The sequence below is a fragment of the Hipposideros armiger genome, unplaced genomic scaffold (genome assembly GCF_001890085.2).
Source record: "Hipposideros armiger isolate ML-2016 unplaced genomic scaffold, ASM189008v1 scaffold_433, whole genome shotgun sequence".
Taxonomy (NCBI): Eukaryota; Metazoa; Chordata; class Mammalia; order Chiroptera; family Hipposideridae; genus Hipposideros; species Hipposideros armiger.
In genome coordinates this window covers 1223703-1243203 of record NW_017731783.1, presented here as the reverse complement: position 1 = coordinate 1243203, position 19501 = coordinate 1223703, and the positions used below count along the sequence as shown (strand labels likewise).

Genomic DNA, 19501 nt, shown 5'->3' with positions numbered 1-19501 from the left:
CTTTTACTGTAATAAATTTTTTTTATTTAAACATTCACCATATTGTTTGATCACACATTGTGTTTGAGTGACTAGAAATATTGGTTTCCCTAATGTCTGGCAGTCACTGTATTTACTATTCTACATATAATCTCACTTAATTTTTTAATCTTTTAAAAACTAAATAGAAAATTTATAAAGTTAAAAAAAAAAAAGAAAAAGATATGCAGCTTTGTGATTTCTCCCAAAGTGAGTGTCTGTGCAACCACTACTAAAAGCAAGAAATAGAATGTTGGAAGCCTTACCTTATGCACCTACCAATCATTACCTCCTTCCTTCCTACCATGGATGTGCACACACATTCATGTAGACACATTCACACACACAAAATAAACCTTCTCCTGACTTGTTTTTTTTTAGAATTGTTACCCAAACATACAGAAGGTGCCAAAAAATGTATACACATTTTAAGAAAGGAAAAAAAAACTATTAAAATTGTAATACTTAATATATACCAATAACAAAAGATGAATACAAGTCACGTTTGACTTCTGCAATTACAAGAGGTACTCAGAGTGGTTACCATCAGCTTCCAGACACTTCTGATTATGGCAAACTACTGCTTGAACAATGCTGACTAAAGTATCCACTAGTATCACTGCGCATGCCATTTTAGTTTCTTCCTGAAGTACTGCCAGTGTAGCCAGTTTTCTACAGTACACCACATCCTTTAAGGCAGCGGTTCTCAACCTGTGGGTCATAACTCCTTTGGGGGTCGAACGACCCTTTCACAGGGGTCACCTAAGACCGTTGGAAAACAAAAAGATATTTACATTGCGATTCATAACAGTAGCAAAATTACAGTTATAGAGTAGCAATGAAAATAATTTCATGGTTGGGGGTCACCACAACATGAGGAACTGTATTAAGAGGTCGTGGCATTAGGAAGGTTGAGAACCTCTGCTTTAAGGCCTCCCATTGGTAGAAGTCAAGGGGTGTTAAGTTGGAGATTCTTTTGCATACTCAAGCCTCCATTGTCATTGTACTTCCTCAATTTCAAATACAACTTCAAAATAGTCTTACGCTCCTCAAATGACAACCATGCTTCTGCCATTTTCTTTGACTGCCCTGCCTGTCTCATGGTGATGCTAGCATTCATTTGATTAACACCATCCTTTGATCAACACCATCCTTTGATCAAACGTCATACTACATCTGTAATTCAATAGAACTTCAAAAAGTAATACATAGATAACTTCCTTTAAAATATGTATACTTTTTTTGGCACCCCTGGTACATCACCAAATTATCTAGTTGTGCCCATTTTTTAACTTTATACATACTGTCTTCTTTTGTATACAGCTTCTTTCACTCAACATTGTAAGATTAATCTATTATGTGACTTATAGCTATAAGTTTATTTTCTCTGCAGTATAATTGCTGGGTCATAAAGTATGTATGTTTAACTTTAGCTGCTGCCAAACAGTTTCCCAAAGTGTTTATATTAATTTGTACTCCCATCAACAGTGTTTGTTATAAGAGTTCCCATTGCTCTCTATTTTTCTCAACATTTAGTTTTGTTAGCCTTTTCAGTTTTAGTTTTCTGGTGGGTGTGCATTGATATCACATTTACTTTTAATTTGTATTTTTCTTTTCATCACATATTTGTTGGCCATTTTGACAACCTTTTGTTAAGTGCCTGTTTGTGGTTACCTATTTTTTCTATTGAGTTTTCTTTTTCATGTTAATTTGCAGCATCTTTTTATATATTATGGATATAAGCCTTTAGTTAGACATCTTTGCCCTTCCATGGCTTGTTTTTGCACTCTCTTTATAATATCTTGAACAGAAGTTCTTAATTTTATATAATCAAACTTGTTCATCCTCTTCTTTTTCGGTAGCCCTTTTTGTGTCCTTAAGAAGTCTTTCCTGACATTTAGGTCATAAAGATATTCTATATAATTGTGTTGTGGTTTCCCAAGACCATCCCCATGAATTTGATGAGTCATTATGATTCACAGGACTTGGCATATAGTCTTACAGTTATGGTTTAATAAAGAAAAAGGATAAAAAGCAAAATCAGAAAAGGGAATGGAATAGGTGCATGGGGCAACATCCAAGGGAATACGTACTCAAGTTTCCAAGGATACTATCCCAGTAGAATCACACAGCACATGCTTAATTCCCCAACAACAAGTTATGGTAATGCATACGAAATGTCAACCAGGTAATCTCATTAGAGACTGGGGCTGGTCATGTAGGCAGCCTCTGCCTAGCATGAACCAAAATTCCAGATTCCCAGAAGGAAAGTAAAGAGTTTAGTATAAACTGTATTGTTTGTAGAAGCAGTTTAGGCATTGTTAGCCACTCTTACAGTTAATGGTGGGAATTTCTGAAATCTAAGTTCACAAATGCCAGCCAAGGGCCAGACTTGCCAACAGGCCTTTAGATCTACTATGTTAACTTTTTTTATTACAGTTTGTACAGTTATACCTGGAATTAATATTTTTAATGTATGGTGTGAGGTAATGGGTCAAGTTTTATACACACAGACGCGCGCGCACACACACACACACACACACACACACACACACCACTACATAAATATAGTTGTCCTTACATTATTTATTGAAAAGATTGTTTTTCTGCTGTGCCATCTTTATTAGAAATCATGTATCCTTATATGTATGGAGCTGTTTCTGGACTCCCTATTTTAATTTCTTGGTCTATTTGATATATTTTGCCATGCCATACTTCCTTGATAAGTCTGGTGTCCTATAGAATTAGTCCTCTAACTTTATTGTTCTTCATGGTTATCTTTGCCCTTTATTTTTACATATAAATTTTACAATCAGCATATCAAGTTTCAAATAGTAAAAATACAATTTCGATAACAGAAATGGTTGGGATTTTTTCAGGTAGAATTTTGAGATCATCTTGCAATCTACAAATATGGCACATCCTTGTTTTTATTTAAATTTCTTTAATTTCTCTTATAATGTTTAGTAATTTTTTGAATGAAAGTTTCATACATCTTTCCTTAGATTAACTTCTAGATGGCTTGTATTTTTTTCTAGTTTAGTGAGATATAATTGACTTGTAACATTGTATTAGTTTAAGGTATACAACATAATGATTTATATATGTATATATTACAAAATGATTACCACAGGAAGTTTAGTTCAACATCTATCACCTCACATAGCTATAAATTTTTTTCTTGTGGTGAGAAATTTTAAGATTTGCTCTCTTAGTAACTTTCAAATAGACAATATAGTATTGTTAACTAAGGCCACCATGCTGTACATTGCATTCCCAGGGCTTATTTATCTTACAACTAGAAGTTGGTACCTTTGGACCACCTTCAGTCATTTTTCTCACTCCCCATCCCCACCTCTGACAACCACCAATCTGTTTTGTGTATCTATGAGTTTGGTGTTTTTAGATTCCACATACAAGTGAGATGAGAGTATCTCTGTATGTCTGACTTATTTCACGTAGCATAATATCTAGTTGATATTTTTGATGCTATTGTAAATGGCATCCTTTAAATTTTTTTAAGTTTATGTTTGTTGTTGGTTATAGAAATCCAATTGATTTGTGTCTATTGACCTTGTAGCCAGCATCTTTGTTAACCTCCTTTATTTCCAATTTCATATGTAGATTTTTTGGGATGTTAAAATATTTGCACACTTATGTCTGTAAATAATGATAGGTTTATTACTTTCTAGTCCTTACACATTTTTTTTTTCTTGCCATACTGCACTGGCTTGGATTTGCAGTGAATGATCTGAGCGATCATCCTAATCTCATTCCCAAATCAAAGGGAACTTTTCAGCATTTCACCCATAAAATAGTCTTGCTTTAGGGCTTTCCTTTTGGTAAGCATCTTATCAGACTATTCATTTCTATTTTGACTAAAATAATTTTTATTTGTTTTGAATTGGCATTAGATTTCATCGTCTATTAAGGTAATATGTGATAGTTTTCCTTTCTTTTTTAATGTGGTGAATTATAGTACATTAGTTTTCTAAATGTTTATTCAGCCAGACTTGCATTACTAATTCTATCGTAGTGTATTACTTCTTTTACATATTGGTGGATTTGTTTTGCTAATAAATATTTTGTTTGGAATTTTTCCATCTATTGGGTTGTCAGAAAAGTCATGACACATTTTTGCAAGGAAAAACATAGAAAAAATACGTCATGACTTTTCCGACAACCCAATGTATTAATGAGTGAAGGTTGCCTGCATTTTCTTTCTCATATATTCTTTTCAGGCTTGGTATCTAGGTCATGTCTCACAAAATTAACTGGGAGAAGTGGTCCCTAAGTCTTGGTTTATTCTGTGGGATGATCTTGTATAATAGCGTTGTTATTTCTTCCTTAAATGTTTGGTAGACTTTATCAGTGAAGCTATCTGAGCCTTTCGTTTTTGGGAGGAAGTTTTTAATTAAGATTCAGTTTCTTCAAATTCAGCACTTTAAGGACTACTTGATTTCCAGTGTCATCTTTAGTCAGTTTTGTAACTTGTAATTTTTTAAGAATTTGTCAATTTTATCTAAATTTTCAAATTTTTTCATGATTTCTTTTTATTGTCTGTAGAATCTATTGTGATCACCTACTCTTAACATTAGTTATTTGTACTTTTTGTTGCTGATTAATCTTACCAGGATTTTCAAAGAACCAACTTTGGCTTTTTTTAAAACTTGAGATGGTTGCTTAGCTCATTTATTTTCAGTCTATATATACGTATATGTTTATAAATGTATACATAAATATACATACTTATGTGTATGCATGTGAGTATATATAGAGCTATAAATTTCCCTCCAAGCATGGCTTTAGGAATATATTCACAAGTCTCTTTACATTCTATTTTTATTATTAATTCGATCATGATATTTTGTAATTTTTATTGTGATTTCATCTTCTATTCATGGCTTATTCAGAAATATAGTGCTTAATTTCTAAATTGTGGGATTTCCTTATTCTATTTTTATTATTGATTTCTAGCTTAATTCCACTGTGGTCACAGAGCCTACCCCATATAATTTCAGTCCTTTGAAATTGACACTTGTTTTTGTAGTATGTGCATATGGTCAATTTTGTAAATATTCTATGTGTACTAAAAAAATAATGTATACTGCATTTGAAACAGTGTTTATGTTCTTTAGTTCAAAATTTGCTAATGATTTTGTTTAATTTGTCTATATCTTTTTTGTCTGCTTTTTCTAGCAGTGAGTGTAGATTTGTATATTTTCCCTCTTTGTTCTGTCAGTGTTTATATATTTTGAGGCTATGTTATTCATATACAGGCTGTTATTCACATTTTCCTGGCATATTGAACCAGCTATCATTAATGAAGCTTCATCATCTTCTCTAGTAACGCGTTTGTCTTGAAATCTACTTTGATAACAGTATACTTTCTATATGAGTGACATGCCAAAGGCACCTTAGGGATCATGACAGTGTTTGCATAAAATATCTTTTTTTCATTACTTTTGTATCTTTATATTTTGTTTTTTTCTTAATGACATCATAGTTGTTTTTTTAATCTGTCTTTTAATTTGAAGTTTAGATCTGACATAAATTACCAGAATGTGTGCTTTTGAATCTACTACCTTAACATTTGTTTTTTAATTTGATCCTCCTATTCTTTGTTCCTTTTTCTTTTTAAATTAAGTGATTTTAATTATTATTTTCTACTTATTAAGTTGGTAGTTACACAGTCTTACTATTCTCTAAGTGTCTTTTTTTTAGAGATTACAACATGCATAGTTGACATACCAGTGTGTAATGACAATTTGCCTTTTGTAACCACTCTTCTTGGACAGTGCATGAATCTTAGAATACTTAAACTCCATTTTCCCTCTCCCACATTACATACTTTTGTTGTTATGTATGTTAAACCTATCAAGGCATTATTATTTTATATAGTCAATGTTCAATTAGATTTACTATCTCATTTATACTTTCTGTTAATCTTCAACTCAGGGCTTCCATCTGAGATCATTTTCCACCAGAGGAAATACCTTTAGTATTTCCTCGATTGTACATCTGCTGGTGATGAATAATCTCATTTTCACCTGAAAATGTATTTTTCACCCTCATACTTAAAGGATATTTTCCTGGATATGATATTCTATGTTGGCAGTTTTCTTTCTTGCAGCACTTTCAAGCCATCTTTCACTGTCCCATCATTTCTATTGAGAGGTTAGCTGTCAGTTTTATTGTTGTTATCTTAAAAAGTAGTAATCATTTCCCCTCTTTGGTTGTTTTGTGTTTTTTTTCAGCAGTTTTACTATGATGTGCCTATGTGTGGATTTCTTTTTATTTATCCTGCTTGGTTTTCTGTGCTTTCATTTTGTGGTCTGTTCAGTTTTGAAAAATTGTCATTATTTCATCAGTTATGCTTCAGCCCCTTTTCCTCTTCTCCTTCTGGCAACTCTTAATTATATGCACATTAGTCCTTCTCGCAGTATTCTCTGTCTCTTAGACATTCTTTTGTCTTTGCCATTCTTTTATCTGTCCTCATTCTAGATATTGTATTCTGAACTGCCTTCAATTAACTAACCTCTATTCAGTGTAATTGCTGTTAAATCCATCTTTGAGTTATCGATTTCTGTTCGGTATTTTTAGTTCATATTTTTCTTCAGGTCCAGTTCTCTGTTATGATTCTGAATCTTGTGTTTTATCACCCTGAGTAGTAACCAAAGCCTGTCTAGAGTTCCTTAGGGTTTGTTTTATCTCTTGTTTCTGTTGGTTTTCATTCTAGTTTTCTTGCTTCTTCATGTACCTGATTGTTCCTTTTTTGTGATTTGTTTTTTACCATGCATTTTATTTATGAATATTTATAGAAATAATTTGAAGTCTAAGATGTCATCTTTCTCCAGATAGGGTTTATACTTGCTTCTGTCCATTGTCTCGGCCATTAGCAGTCTTCCCATTTCAGTCCAGCTTCAGAGATTGAGATGATTTAAAGCTGAGTTGCTTTTCCCTTGGGAACTTGTCTGCTTTAGGTCCAACTCTACTTAAATTAAGATACGCTCCTAGGAGTAAAGAAGCCTTAAATGTGAACTTAACCTCTTAGGGTCTCCATACTATCTTATATCCTGCTGAATTATTTTCACTTCTTGCTTGTTATCTATCAAACATCTTTAAGCAAATATCTTTTTAAATATGATTGCCTTCATCAGGAAGGGTAGGTCTGCCATTTGAAAGCAAAAGTCTGTTTCATTCTAACTGTAATCTTATTAGGTATTACCCTCTCAGAAAAAAACATAGCTTAGAGAAAGGTTAAATAATTTTCTCCAAGGTTGCATATATGTTACAGTGCTTTCAATTCAGAAATGTATTCATAGCCTTTGTTCTTTCTGCTACATTATGCCAACATTTTGAGAACATAAATGTGCAAAAGCCACCATAGAGATCACAAGCCACAATACACACACGAGGCAAGGTATACCATAGAATGTCATTCATATTTTCATTGTTGTTAAGTGTGACCAAAACAGGCTAGTAAGTATACCTCTTATTAGTCACTAAATTCTTTATTGATAATTAAGTCACAGTAAATGCCTTGTATCTGTAAAGTTAAATATTTAAAATAGAAAAGCAACATTAACGGATCAGCATGATAGCCTATAATTTTGAAATATAAAACTGTGAGTTGGAAATTTATCCTGTAGAATTGAAGCAAAATTCACTTGACATATAATTCAGCATTTTTTGTGTTTGCTGTACTTTGTCAACTTTATATTCCTATTTTTTCAACTTGACCACAACCAGAGTCTGGTTTCTGGATCTTTTGGGAAAGAATGTCCAGGTAAGAGGGCCCTCAGCCTAATATTGCAGGACATATTTGTTGAATGAAGGCAAATGTAATAGTAGTAGCAATTCTCTTTCTATGTATTTCCTTTTTGTGAAAGGAACTGAAATGTTGATGCCTTGAATTCTTTCCCCCTTTATTTAAAAGTTGTGAATAATCTTATCTCTTTCTAACTTAGGGATAAATTAATTCCTAATAAAGTGGGGATATATTGTATCCAGTTTGGTTTTATGATGGATAAAGCAAATACTCTTAACAGTCAACAGGTTTGTTTGTTCTCTTTATATACCACAGTTAGCTTTACATTTTCTTGTTTATTTTAGGAATAAAATACTTTGTTTTAAAGTGAAATATTTATTGGATGCAGAGTACAAATAATGCAATTTTCAGGAATATTAGAATAGAATATATTTAGATTATGTTAATTAGAATGACGATACAAAAGGTACTTTTCCATCTTTCTTTACATCCAAGATTCAATTGTAAGCATTTTAGTGTATAACATGGTAAGGTTGTTTCTATCAACCATACATGAAAAATTTTCAATTAATATTTCAGGTACTAAAATTCTGGATAATGAAATTTAAGATAGTTTAAACATACATCATCTCCGTTCAATAAATGGTAGTGTACTAAATTTTTAAAAATTACCTGTACTTTTCAATGCCTCTAAGTTTGTTCTTAGGTAGCTGTTAACATTCAAAAATTAATCTCTGGTACACTTTCAATCCTGAGTTTTTAGAAGTTAATTAGTTTTAAGAGATTAATGAAAATACATTCATTTCATTTAGTATATGCTGTCATTTCTTCTCTTACTCTTGAATACTAAAACCATTAATATATTGTTAATCAGAATGCTTCTTTTGTTTTGAAAGATCATTGTTGATGTTCTACCTAATCAACCTGTGAAGTTAGTGCCTAAAATTCAGCCATCTACACCAGCTGTTTCAAATGTTCACTCAGTTGCCAATAGGACCTTGGTCAAAGATCTACATCTTATCATCACGGTAATGTTTATTTACTTCCAAAATTGAAAAGGGTAATGAAAATTATTTCTAGTTTTAGTGTGCAAAATAGTTATTATAGAATCGGATCTTGATTATTCAGTTTAAGGTTATAGGAAAAATTTGTGCAGATGAATGAAATATTTATAAACATCTCTGAATACAAAGAGAATGCATAACATTATACAGAGGGTGCCAAAAAAGTGTATACACATTTTAAGACAGGGAAGAAAACTATATTAAATTTTCATATGCTGATAACAGAAGATGAGTACAAATCATGTATATAAATTTTTTTGGCACCCCCCAGTATATAAAATATACCCAGATATACGAAGTAAAACTGTCTCAAAATTGTAGAAATCTGCATACCTTTCCTGATATGTCCCCTTTAAGTCCCCTTTTTCATGTATGTATTATGAATATGTGTCAAATAAATTGATTCCTCCATGTCCATTTCATTGAGGGGACAGAAGGAAATAATTAAGTAATTATTTTTAAGAGATCTGCTTTAATAACTGGTCATAGTGAGCTCCTCCAAGTTTCTGGAGAATAAGCAGCAATAAATACAGTTGCCAAGAATATTAACAGAAATAGGTCAAACATAGTAGTGGGACTTCACCTTTATGGAAAATTTTGCTGGTGGGACACTTAACTCCTTTCCATTTAATTTTTAGTTTTAGACACATGAGTTCTTAACTTCTCTTCCCCAGATCATTAAATGGTAAAAGTACATAAGAAGGTGAAACTTTAAAATAAGAGCCCTTTTAATATACAGTGTTAAGAGCAATTGTATTAGATGGAAGCCCCTGGTTCTTTCATGGCTCTGGATTATTTTCTGCCTGTGGAGTACTTAATCTGAGAACTGAATTCTGTGCTTGGAGTAAAGAATCAGGATATTTGGGGCTTTATAAATATATGTCATGTTTCTGATTTTTACACATCCTTCTCTGGGTTTAATCTTCTTACCAGTTCTTCTGATTAGTTATTATCCATTGTTTTAGGATGAGTACAACAATCAGACTGGAATTGATTTGGTTGGCACTGTAATAGCTACAATCAAAGGTTCTAATGAGGAAGATACTGATACACCGCTCTTTATTGGGAAAGTTAGGACACTTGAATTTCCCTTTGTGAAAGGTTCAGCTGAAATCACGGTAATTTTTATATCTTTTGGTAGATAAGATTTCTGTATTTTATAGTTTAAACCACAATATCGCAAGAGCTGTTCTTTGTATGTATAGCTATGAAGATGTTCTAATTATAGGATTAAATTGGGAAGTCTCCTGAAATATTTTGTGATTTTGCTCTAAGCTCTTACAAATTGAACCCAGGATCAGTATTACTATTAGCAAGACCCTCTTTTTCCCTGTGGTTGACTGTTTTCTCTGCTTCTATTGCTTTTTTAGCTTTAATGATAATATCGTGTTTTGTTGAAAAGCTACCATTTTGTGAATAGAAACAAAATAAAACATTGCCTAGGTAAAACATATACATAGCTTAGAAAAATTTAATAAAACATTATCTTTATTTATTATTTTTCCAAAATGGAAATAGTTTTACTTATAAAAAACTAACACAGTGCAAAAACTAAAAAATATTCACTATTATCACCCTATAGAGATAACGATGATTAATAATTTAGTGTATAACCACTAGACTTTTCTGTATATACGAGGTGTAACAATTAAGTTCGCAAACTCATCGTACAAAAAGTGCTACATACCTCATTGTTGAATATCACTATGGTCACCTTCGAAGCACTCCCCTTGGGAAGCTATGCACCCATACCTGCGTGTAGTCCATCCTTCAAAACAATTTTGGAACTTTTTTTCTGGAATGGCCACCAGCGCTGTCATTGTATTACCCTTGATGTCCTGAATGTCATCCAAATGTCTTCCTTTCAATATTTCCTTTATCTTCGGGTAAAGAAAGAAGTCACTGGGGGCCAGATCAGGTGAGTAGGGAAGGTGTTCCAATAGTTATTTGTTTACTGGCCAAAAACTTCCTCACAGACAGTGCTGTGTGAGCTGGTGCATTGTTGTGATGCAAGAGCCATGAATTGGTGAAAAGTTCAGGTCATTTTCATCTAGCTTTTTCACACAGCCTTTTCAGCACTTCCAAATAGTAAACTTGGTTAACTCCTTGTCCAGTTGGTACAAATTCTTAATAAATAATCCCTCTGATATCAAAAAAGGTTAGCAACATCGTTTTGACTCTTGATTTGGACTGAGAACTTTTTTGATGGTGGAGAATTGGATGACTTCCATTGTGCACTTTGACGCTTTGTTTCAGGGTCCTATTGGTACACCCAAGTTTCATCACCAGTGATAACACAGCCCAAAACATCGTCTTGTCTCTCCAAAAGGTTCTGGTAAACTTCGACTCTCCTTTGCTTTTGTTCATTGGTGAGCTCCTTTGGGATCATTTTTGCACACACCTTTCTCATGCCAGGATTTTTAGTGAAGATTTTCCTGTTTCTCTATTGATGTTTACTTGGTCTGCTATGGTTCTCACAGTCAGCCCATGATTTTGATGCATAATTTGTCAAATTTTTGCAATGTTTTCATCAGCTCTGTTCATTACTGGCCGCCCTGACCTCTCTTCATCAGGGACTTGTTCTCTCCCCTCAGAAAAAAGTTTAATCCATTTGTACATTGCCGTTTTCTTCATGGCGTTATCCACATAAACTTGGACTAACATGTCCCTGATTTCCCTTCCATTCTTGCCAAGTTTAACAAGAAATTGAATGTTTGTTCGTTGCTCTAATTCAAGCTCAGACATTCTCACGACGGCACACAAAACCACACAACAATAATGAATGCCACTCAGCAAGACACCGCCACACATTGATAAGAACACAGCTATGACAAACACAGCTGTGAGACACTGATATACCAAGGTTATGAAACCTTACTGAGCTGTTTGTACAGTGCTGCCAATGTAAACGCATGGTGGCAGGTTTGCGAACTTAATTGTCAGATCTCGTACACTAACTAATACTGCATGGATACCCTGTGTATATGATTTATATACATGGGAGGGGATGTAAAATTATAATAATATAATAGAACATTGCTTTTATGAAAATCTTATTTAACACATTGTGGACTGGTGACACAGATTTGCATCTTATACATTTAAGTGCCCCATCCTCAATGTTAACACACCTTTAATATATTCATCAGTAAGTGCCAATCTGTGTCATTGTATTAATGATCATAATTTATTTGCTCAGCCTTAAGTAAAAATTTAGTTCCTATCCAAAGCTTGTTTTTATCAACAGTGTTTCTCAGTTTTCTTCCATGTATATCCTTTTGTATATATCTGATTATTTCCTTAAGATATTGCTAGAAGTAGAATTGGAGACAGAGTCTTTTGATAATTACTGCCAATTTCTCTTCAGTTTATATTCCCACCAGAAGTATATGTACATCCTCATAATATTACCAACCCTGAATATGAACAATTTCTGAATTTCTAACCAAGTTTCCTATATTAAAAAAAAACGTTTTCTTTGTTACTAGTAAGGTTGAACATTTTTCATATTTTTGATCTTTGTAGGATTGTCCCTCAATCCGTTTTCTTTTGGGATGTTCATCATTTTTTTCTGAATTCTATAGTAAAGATATTAATGTTGTTTTGTATATAAACATTTTTTCCTGAGTTTGTCTTTTATTGGGGTTTGCTTATATTGGAGCAGGAGGGAAGATTATATACACAGTGGTAGCTGGTATCTTATGCATTTAACCTTTGATTTGTCTGAATTTTATTTTTATCTTTTTTTCAAATTTACCAAGTTTCTTGGTATCATTTGAAGAATTCTTCCTAAACCAATAAATTTGAAATGTCACCTTTTCTTGTATTTCTTTCACTATTTATCTTTATATCTAATCCAGTGCTAATATCACTTTTTTAATAGAGTGTAGTTGACATACATTATTGTATTTCCAGGTGTACAGTATTATCACATTGTTTTAATAACATAGGCTTACAGTCAGGGAGCCTGCCAGCTTACACCTGGTCCATAGTAGACATGTCCAATAGTTTGGCAATGACAGACCCTCATAGCATTTCCATTTTAATTAGTTTCCAACATTTAAAGTTCTGGAGTTTTGCATAAAGATCTGCATTTCTGACTTATTTGGAGAATTCTAAAAACCTGGCAATACCGGGCCAAGATTCTCTTATGGCAGCAGGACTGTCCAGTCAGCTGTATCCATGCCTCTTCTTTTCCTCTCTTGACAGTGAGAGCAAGTGTCAGTTGATATTTACATTTACACTTGTTCTTTTATTTTTATTTTAGTGGAGAGTAAAGTGAACATTTCTTGTACCCTAACAAAAATTAGGTAATGAAAGCCACATGTTGAAAGTCAAAGAAGGGGAGACATGTTGAACATACAAAGTAGGGTTGTTTTGGAAGAATACACCTAGCCCACTGTACCTATTTCCTGTTTACATATATCTTATTTCCATGGCCCTTCTGTAGGCATTTGAAGTTGCTAACCCTGCTGTACATATTTCTGAGATTAATATGGCAACTAAGCTATTGCCCTGCAGCTGCATATGGAATCTAAGCTTCATGTCATACATATGAATTTCCACTAGAGGTTCCTAATACTACACTGAATAAGCAGAAAACTCTCAAGTGCTCCTTGACTCCTGACCCATGTATTGATTGATTTAGTAGGTCTGGGGAAGGGCTCTGGAATCTGATTTGTAACAAGCAGGTGATTCTTATCATTAGGGAGACTTAGGAATCTCTGGCCCAGAACAGCGCTAGTATCTATAAATACTGCAAATTTGCTTGGGGGGGAAAATGTATTTCTTTATACTCTGAATATGTAGCTTTTTAAATGTTAATTGTGTTATTCAAATTCTCTATATTATTTGCCTATTTTATCTGGAAAGTTCTAAAAGAGGTGTCTAAGTTTCATTCTGCTATGCATTTGTCCATTTATCATATTCCAAATCCCCATTTGTACTTGGATCTAGTTTAGGACTCTTCAGTGCTATTCATTTCTGTAATTCTTTGTATGCTTTTTTTTTGATAAGCTATACATCAGAGATTACAAACTATAAAACTTTGAGATAGGGGCGGCCCACTGGCTCAGGTGATTAGAGTGCGAGCTCTGAGCAACAGGGTTGCCGATTGGATTCCCACATGGGCCAGTGAGCTGTGTCCTCCGCAACTCTATTGAAGACAGCAACTTGAGCTGAGCTTCCAATGAGCAGCTGGATGTCTCAGTTGGTTAAAGCGCGTGCTCTTAACAAGATTGCCAGTTTGACTCCTGCATGGGATGGTGGACTGCGCCCCCCGCAACTTGATTGGAAAAAAAAAAACGGTAACTGGACTTGGAGCTGAGCTGCACCCTCCACAACTAAGATTGTAGGACAACATCTTGACTTGGCGCTGATGGGTCCTGGGAAAACACAATGTTCCCCTATAAAATTTAAAAAAAAAAAATTCTCAAAAAAATAAAACAAAAAAACTTTGAGATAGGAAAGGCCTCCTTAAACAAGATATAAAAAAGGACATTTTATCTTTACATCAAAAATTAAAACTATATACCATAGACATGTCTTAAACAGAATTAAAAGAATAGTGACAATGCGTTGATAATCGTTGACACCGAATGATGGTATATAGAAATTCATTATATGGTTGTATAATAAAAAAAAATTTTAAAGATGACAAATTGGGTAGAAATATTGCTATATATGTATTGCTATATATATATTATAGCAATATTTTTATATAAAATAGAGGATTAATATATTAAATGTATTTTTTAAACCTCCTGAACTACCTTCAGATCAAAGAAAAAAGACAGTCTCATAGAAAAATGACCAAAGAATGTGAGTAGGCAGTTAATGCAAGAGAAAGTACAAATGACCAGTAAACAAGAAGCATGACCTCAGTACTAACTAAGGAAATGCTACTTAAAACAATAATGACTAGTTGTTTTTAATCCATCTTTTTAGAGAAATAATACTTGATATTAAATGTTGGTTAGCAATAGCGGCACTAGGTATTTTTATACACACTAACGGTGAAAGGATATATTGATACAGCCTTTTTGAAGGGAAATTTTATACTACCTATTAAACTATCTTAAGTCGTATTTCTCATCTATTGTAGAGAATATATATAGAAGTATTAAAAGATATTTTCTTTGCTGTATTATAAATAGCTAAAAAAATTTAAATGCTCATCACTTGGTGAAAGAATATTATAGTGTAGTATATCTATACTATGCATAAATTTTAAAAATTGGTATCTAGACGTTCACTTTAATTGACCAACAAATCAAATTGAGTGCTGAAAGCAAATTGCTGAAGTATAAAGTGTATGTTGTTTTTTAAATGCGAACAATATTTTATATGTTTATATTCATGTATATACATTGTAAACCACTTTCAGAAAGTTAGCGAAATTGGGGATTGGTTTAATGGTGGGCTTGTATTTTTATATTCTTTGGGAAAAGAATTGTTAGCCATAATTTGTAATTTTGTTAATTTGTGGATTGTTCTACAATGTTCCATTGATTTAGATTTTTTAATATTCTGCTCCGTGAATTGTATTGCAGTCTAAAAAAACAAAACAGTATATTTCCTGTAAGTCTGAAAAAATCATTTAAGATAAATATTTATATTTGCATTATTTATAGTTGTATGCTATGGTCTTAAACTAAAATGTATCAAAAGATTTTTGTGTGTGTGCATTAATGAAAAAAATACAATTTCAAAAAATATTTAGAGCTTTTCAGGGCCTATTGTTTGGTCACCTGGGACTGGTGGGTCTACTTCCATGGTAACAGCTGTAACTTAAAATCAGCATTGGTCTTTGGGCATTTCTTTGTGATTGTTTTTATAACTTTCACGCCATCAACTGTTTCATACTGCTTCAGCTTAAATGTTGGTATCAAGAAGATTTTGCAGGTCAAGATATAAGTGGACATTGATATTTCTGGTCTAAAAAAAAGGATACTTTTTCTTGTAATTTTATATTGTATGTATTTTTGCATAATCTGTTTGTTTATTGATAAGATCATTTGTCTTTCAAACCAATACCAAAAGGTAAAAAGTTTGTCTGGGTTTGTCCTGGTGATGTTTTAATGAATATTTGATGAATCTTAAGGGTCAGTCAATGCCTTTTACCTTTAAAGTTTACTGCTTACTCAGAAACAGCACAGTGTGATATATAACATTCACACATTGACGAATACCTTTCTAAATCTTCTTTTTTGTTACCTTTTTTTTTTTTTTTAAATAGAGTCTAGTGCTGGCGGAAAATAGTCCTGGAAAGGATAGTACTGAATATTTTATTATATTTGAGCCTCAGTTACCAGCTCTATCAGGAACATTAGAATCATATATCCTACCATTCATGTTTTCTGATGGTAAGTATCTAGGAAAATAGAGGATTAAAGTCTTTGTGTTTGTGGTACCTTAGAAAAACTTGTTTTGCTTTCCATTAATATTGTACTTATTAGTTATCTAGTCATGTGATGACATATTCTGGACAAGTCAAAAATTTTAAATTGAAGTAAATTATCTGAATGGTTTTTTTTTTAGATGTTAAGAAGCAGCAACAAATGTTAGCATTTGCGAAACAGAAGGATGCATTGTCTACCGCTATTGAAATGTATAGAACTGTATTTGAAACCAGCAATCAACTTATTGATGAAATGAAGTGTAAGTCATTGTTTTATTCAAAGATAATAAAAAATTATGCTTTGGGGAATGGTAAGGCAGAAGAGACCGTGAGACAAAAACATTGTCTACTTTCCTGAACTACAAGTAAGCTTTAGATCACTGCAGACAGGTAGAAATGATGGTTTGTGGTATTCATTATTTGATCTATTTAAGATGAAGTATTCCTTCATTTTAAATTAATTTGTATCTTTTTTTCCTACAACAATTTGAGATTTTTTTTTAATTAGAAATCTGAATCTGGAAATTTAAGGCTTCGATGTAACAGTAATGTTTTTGTCTAGCTCTAGCTTCTGGCAGAAGATATTAGATGACAGTATCAATGGGGAACGTGTAATTTGATTTTTAGTTTGAGTCATGGAACTCTATGTGTTTTACTTTAAAATATTTGCAGTATATATCCCACTATAGAGGTGTACAAGGTGCACATACTGATATAGAAATATGCAACTTATTTTTTAATCAATACATGAAATGTTTGCTGCAGTTCTTAATGTTTGTGTACTATTGAAACAAGGCATTTGCTGAGTTGTAGCATCTCTTTCCACTGTTAGATTTTTTTTCACTATGATTTTTGGCTTCATGTTAGCTACATAGTTAAATTTTTGGTCGATTAACCAACAAATATGTACTGCCTGAATCAAGTACTCACTTTCGTGTATCTATCCAAGGTCACACATATTTAAAGGATAATAGGAACTAAGTAGAGTAATGAGATCATCACTTGTAGCACTAGAAATTGTTTTTGTAAACTCTTATTTGGTTATTGGAACTATAATTATGCAATTATGTGGAAATTATATATAGTCATGGGTTAGGATTAAATAATTTATACAAGATTATTTGGAGTTTTTAGTATAATATCTCTTAACCACATTTTTCTTATTTTTGTGTATTAGATCTGAACCTTAATTTTAGACTTTTAGTTTAATTTTGAATTTCTGTAATAGTCACTTATAATTTTTCACTTCATTTCAGGTCAGTCATTAAAAGGAAAAAAATGAGAGATTGAAGATATTTTCAAAAATATTTTGGGGGTTATTGCAAATTGATGCAGTTTTTTGTTTGCTTATTTTTAACTTTAGGCCAAGTTGAAGGAGCAAAATTAAAAGAGGCCCAGTTGCGAAATGAACTAAAAACACATAATATTGACATCCCTACAACACAGCAGGTACAGTTGCCAAGTATATGTGAAAGTTTTTTTTTTTATTATTGTAGTCTATAATTTTTTTTACCATTCATATTTCAGGAATGTTATGACCACTACTGTTCGGGGGTACTAAGACATAAGTGGATTATAGTTTAGTCACCTACTAGGCATTAAAAGGGGCTAACAAAATGATATAGTTCTCTTTTCAAACCAATTGCATTTGTATTTCTAATGTAATAACACCAATAAGTGAAAATAATAATACACCAACTTGAGAACTGCACTGAAGAGATTGTGTAAGTTATAACCTATATATGTGGTGGCAGAGAAAATGGGAGAAAGTAACAAAAGACAATAGATATTTTAAAAAACTTAACCTCCTTTTGTATAATTCAGTTTCAAAGAGAAGTCCTATTATAGGTCATGTATTTCTTAACTAAGTTAAAAAAAAATCAGTGAGGTGAAAACTTTCTATTACTGGAACAATAATGCCTGCTTAATAATGTTATGTTCTTAACAGTTTGGACAATAAGTTGTCCAAATTGTTGATTTTTCTCTGCTATCATTATGGACTGCCTGGTACGAGAGTAATTGGCCTTATAGTTAATTTTTCTTTATAAATTACAGGTGCCACACATAGAAGCACTTACGAAAAGAAAAATGTCGGAACAGGAAGAACTAAAGAAAAAACCTAGAAGATCATGTACTCTTCCAAACTATACTAAAGGCGGTGCAAATGTTTTGGGAAAGGTTTGTGTTTAAGCCTTTTAAGAGGCAGTATATTTTATTATGTTGTTTTCTTTAAAATGTGTTTTTAAATGACATTACAATAAAAGTGTCAGTTCCTTTGTACTTTTTAACTTTTTCCAATAAAGTACTTGCCCTCATTACCATAACAGGGATTTGGCAGAATGTAATACCAAAATGCATAATTGATTCCATAATTCTTATTACTACTGAGGGCTGTGGCAGAAATTTTAACATGTCTTAGTTCAAGGCTCATGGTTTACTTAGAGATGCTTTTGTGTTATACAGCTTTATAGGTAGCCAAGACCTTTCCAGGTGACTCATACTTCAGTGAGACAACAGAAGAGAAAGATTAGAATTTTTCTGAGTTCTTTGTCTAATATTAGAGAGTAAATTCTGGGAGGCACCTAGAACTTAAGAAAAAAACAATAAGAACAAACAAAACACGTTATACATGTTTGCTGCCAAGAGAGTTCCATTTTTCCTTCTCTTCTGTTTCTTCCCTCTTTGGTTCTACCCTTGTAAAATGAATAGTATTTTCATTTTTATCCTACCATTGCTCAGTCTTGAACATTCTAGTTTATACAAAGTGTTTCTTATAGAACATCTTCAATTTTTAATGGTGTGAAGGTTGGTGGTATACCATATTTCCCCATGTATAAGACGCACCCTTTTTCGAAAAATTTGGGGTCTAAAAACTGGGAGCGTCTTATACAGTGGTTGTAGATTTTTTTTACTTGCATTTCCCACTTTTTTCGCACTTGTTTTTGCACTCATACAACCACTGTATAAGACGCACCCAGTTTTTAGACCCCAAATTTTTTGCAAAAGGGTGCGTCTTATACATGGGGAAATACGGTGTGTGTGTGTGTGAGTGTGTGTGTGCGTTTTACAAATTGTTAAACATTACCATTTAATATGCATCGTAGCTTTCTGCTTTTACCTCTGCCTAAAAATTGAGGAAACTGAAACTGAGGTACAGATTGGTTAAAAATCTTATTCAAGGGCCGGCTGAGTGGCGCGATGGTTAAGAACTGGCTTGGGATGCCAGAGGACCCCGGTTCGGATCCCACA

At 32.8% G+C, this 19501-nt stretch overlaps 1 protein-coding gene across 1 annotated transcript in view; it reads left to right on the top strand.

Annotated features, from left to right (window-relative positions):
* Positions 1-19501, top strand: part of SMCHD1 (structural maintenance of chromosomes flexible hinge domain containing 1) — a 143987-nt gene that overhangs the window by 96540 nt on the left and 27946 nt on the right. Inside the window, exons 35-41 of the mRNA XM_019665107.1 lie at positions 7989-8076; positions 8686-8817; positions 9819-9971; positions 16091-16217; positions 16393-16512; positions 17616-17701; positions 18308-18430. Of these exons, the coding sequence (XP_019520652.1) occupies positions 7989-8076; positions 8686-8817; positions 9819-9971; positions 16091-16217; positions 16393-16512; positions 17616-17701; positions 18308-18430 (829 nt within the window). The remainder of the gene's footprint in view (positions 1-7988; positions 8077-8685; positions 8818-9818; positions 9972-16090; positions 16218-16392; positions 16513-17615; positions 17702-18307; positions 18431-19501) is intronic.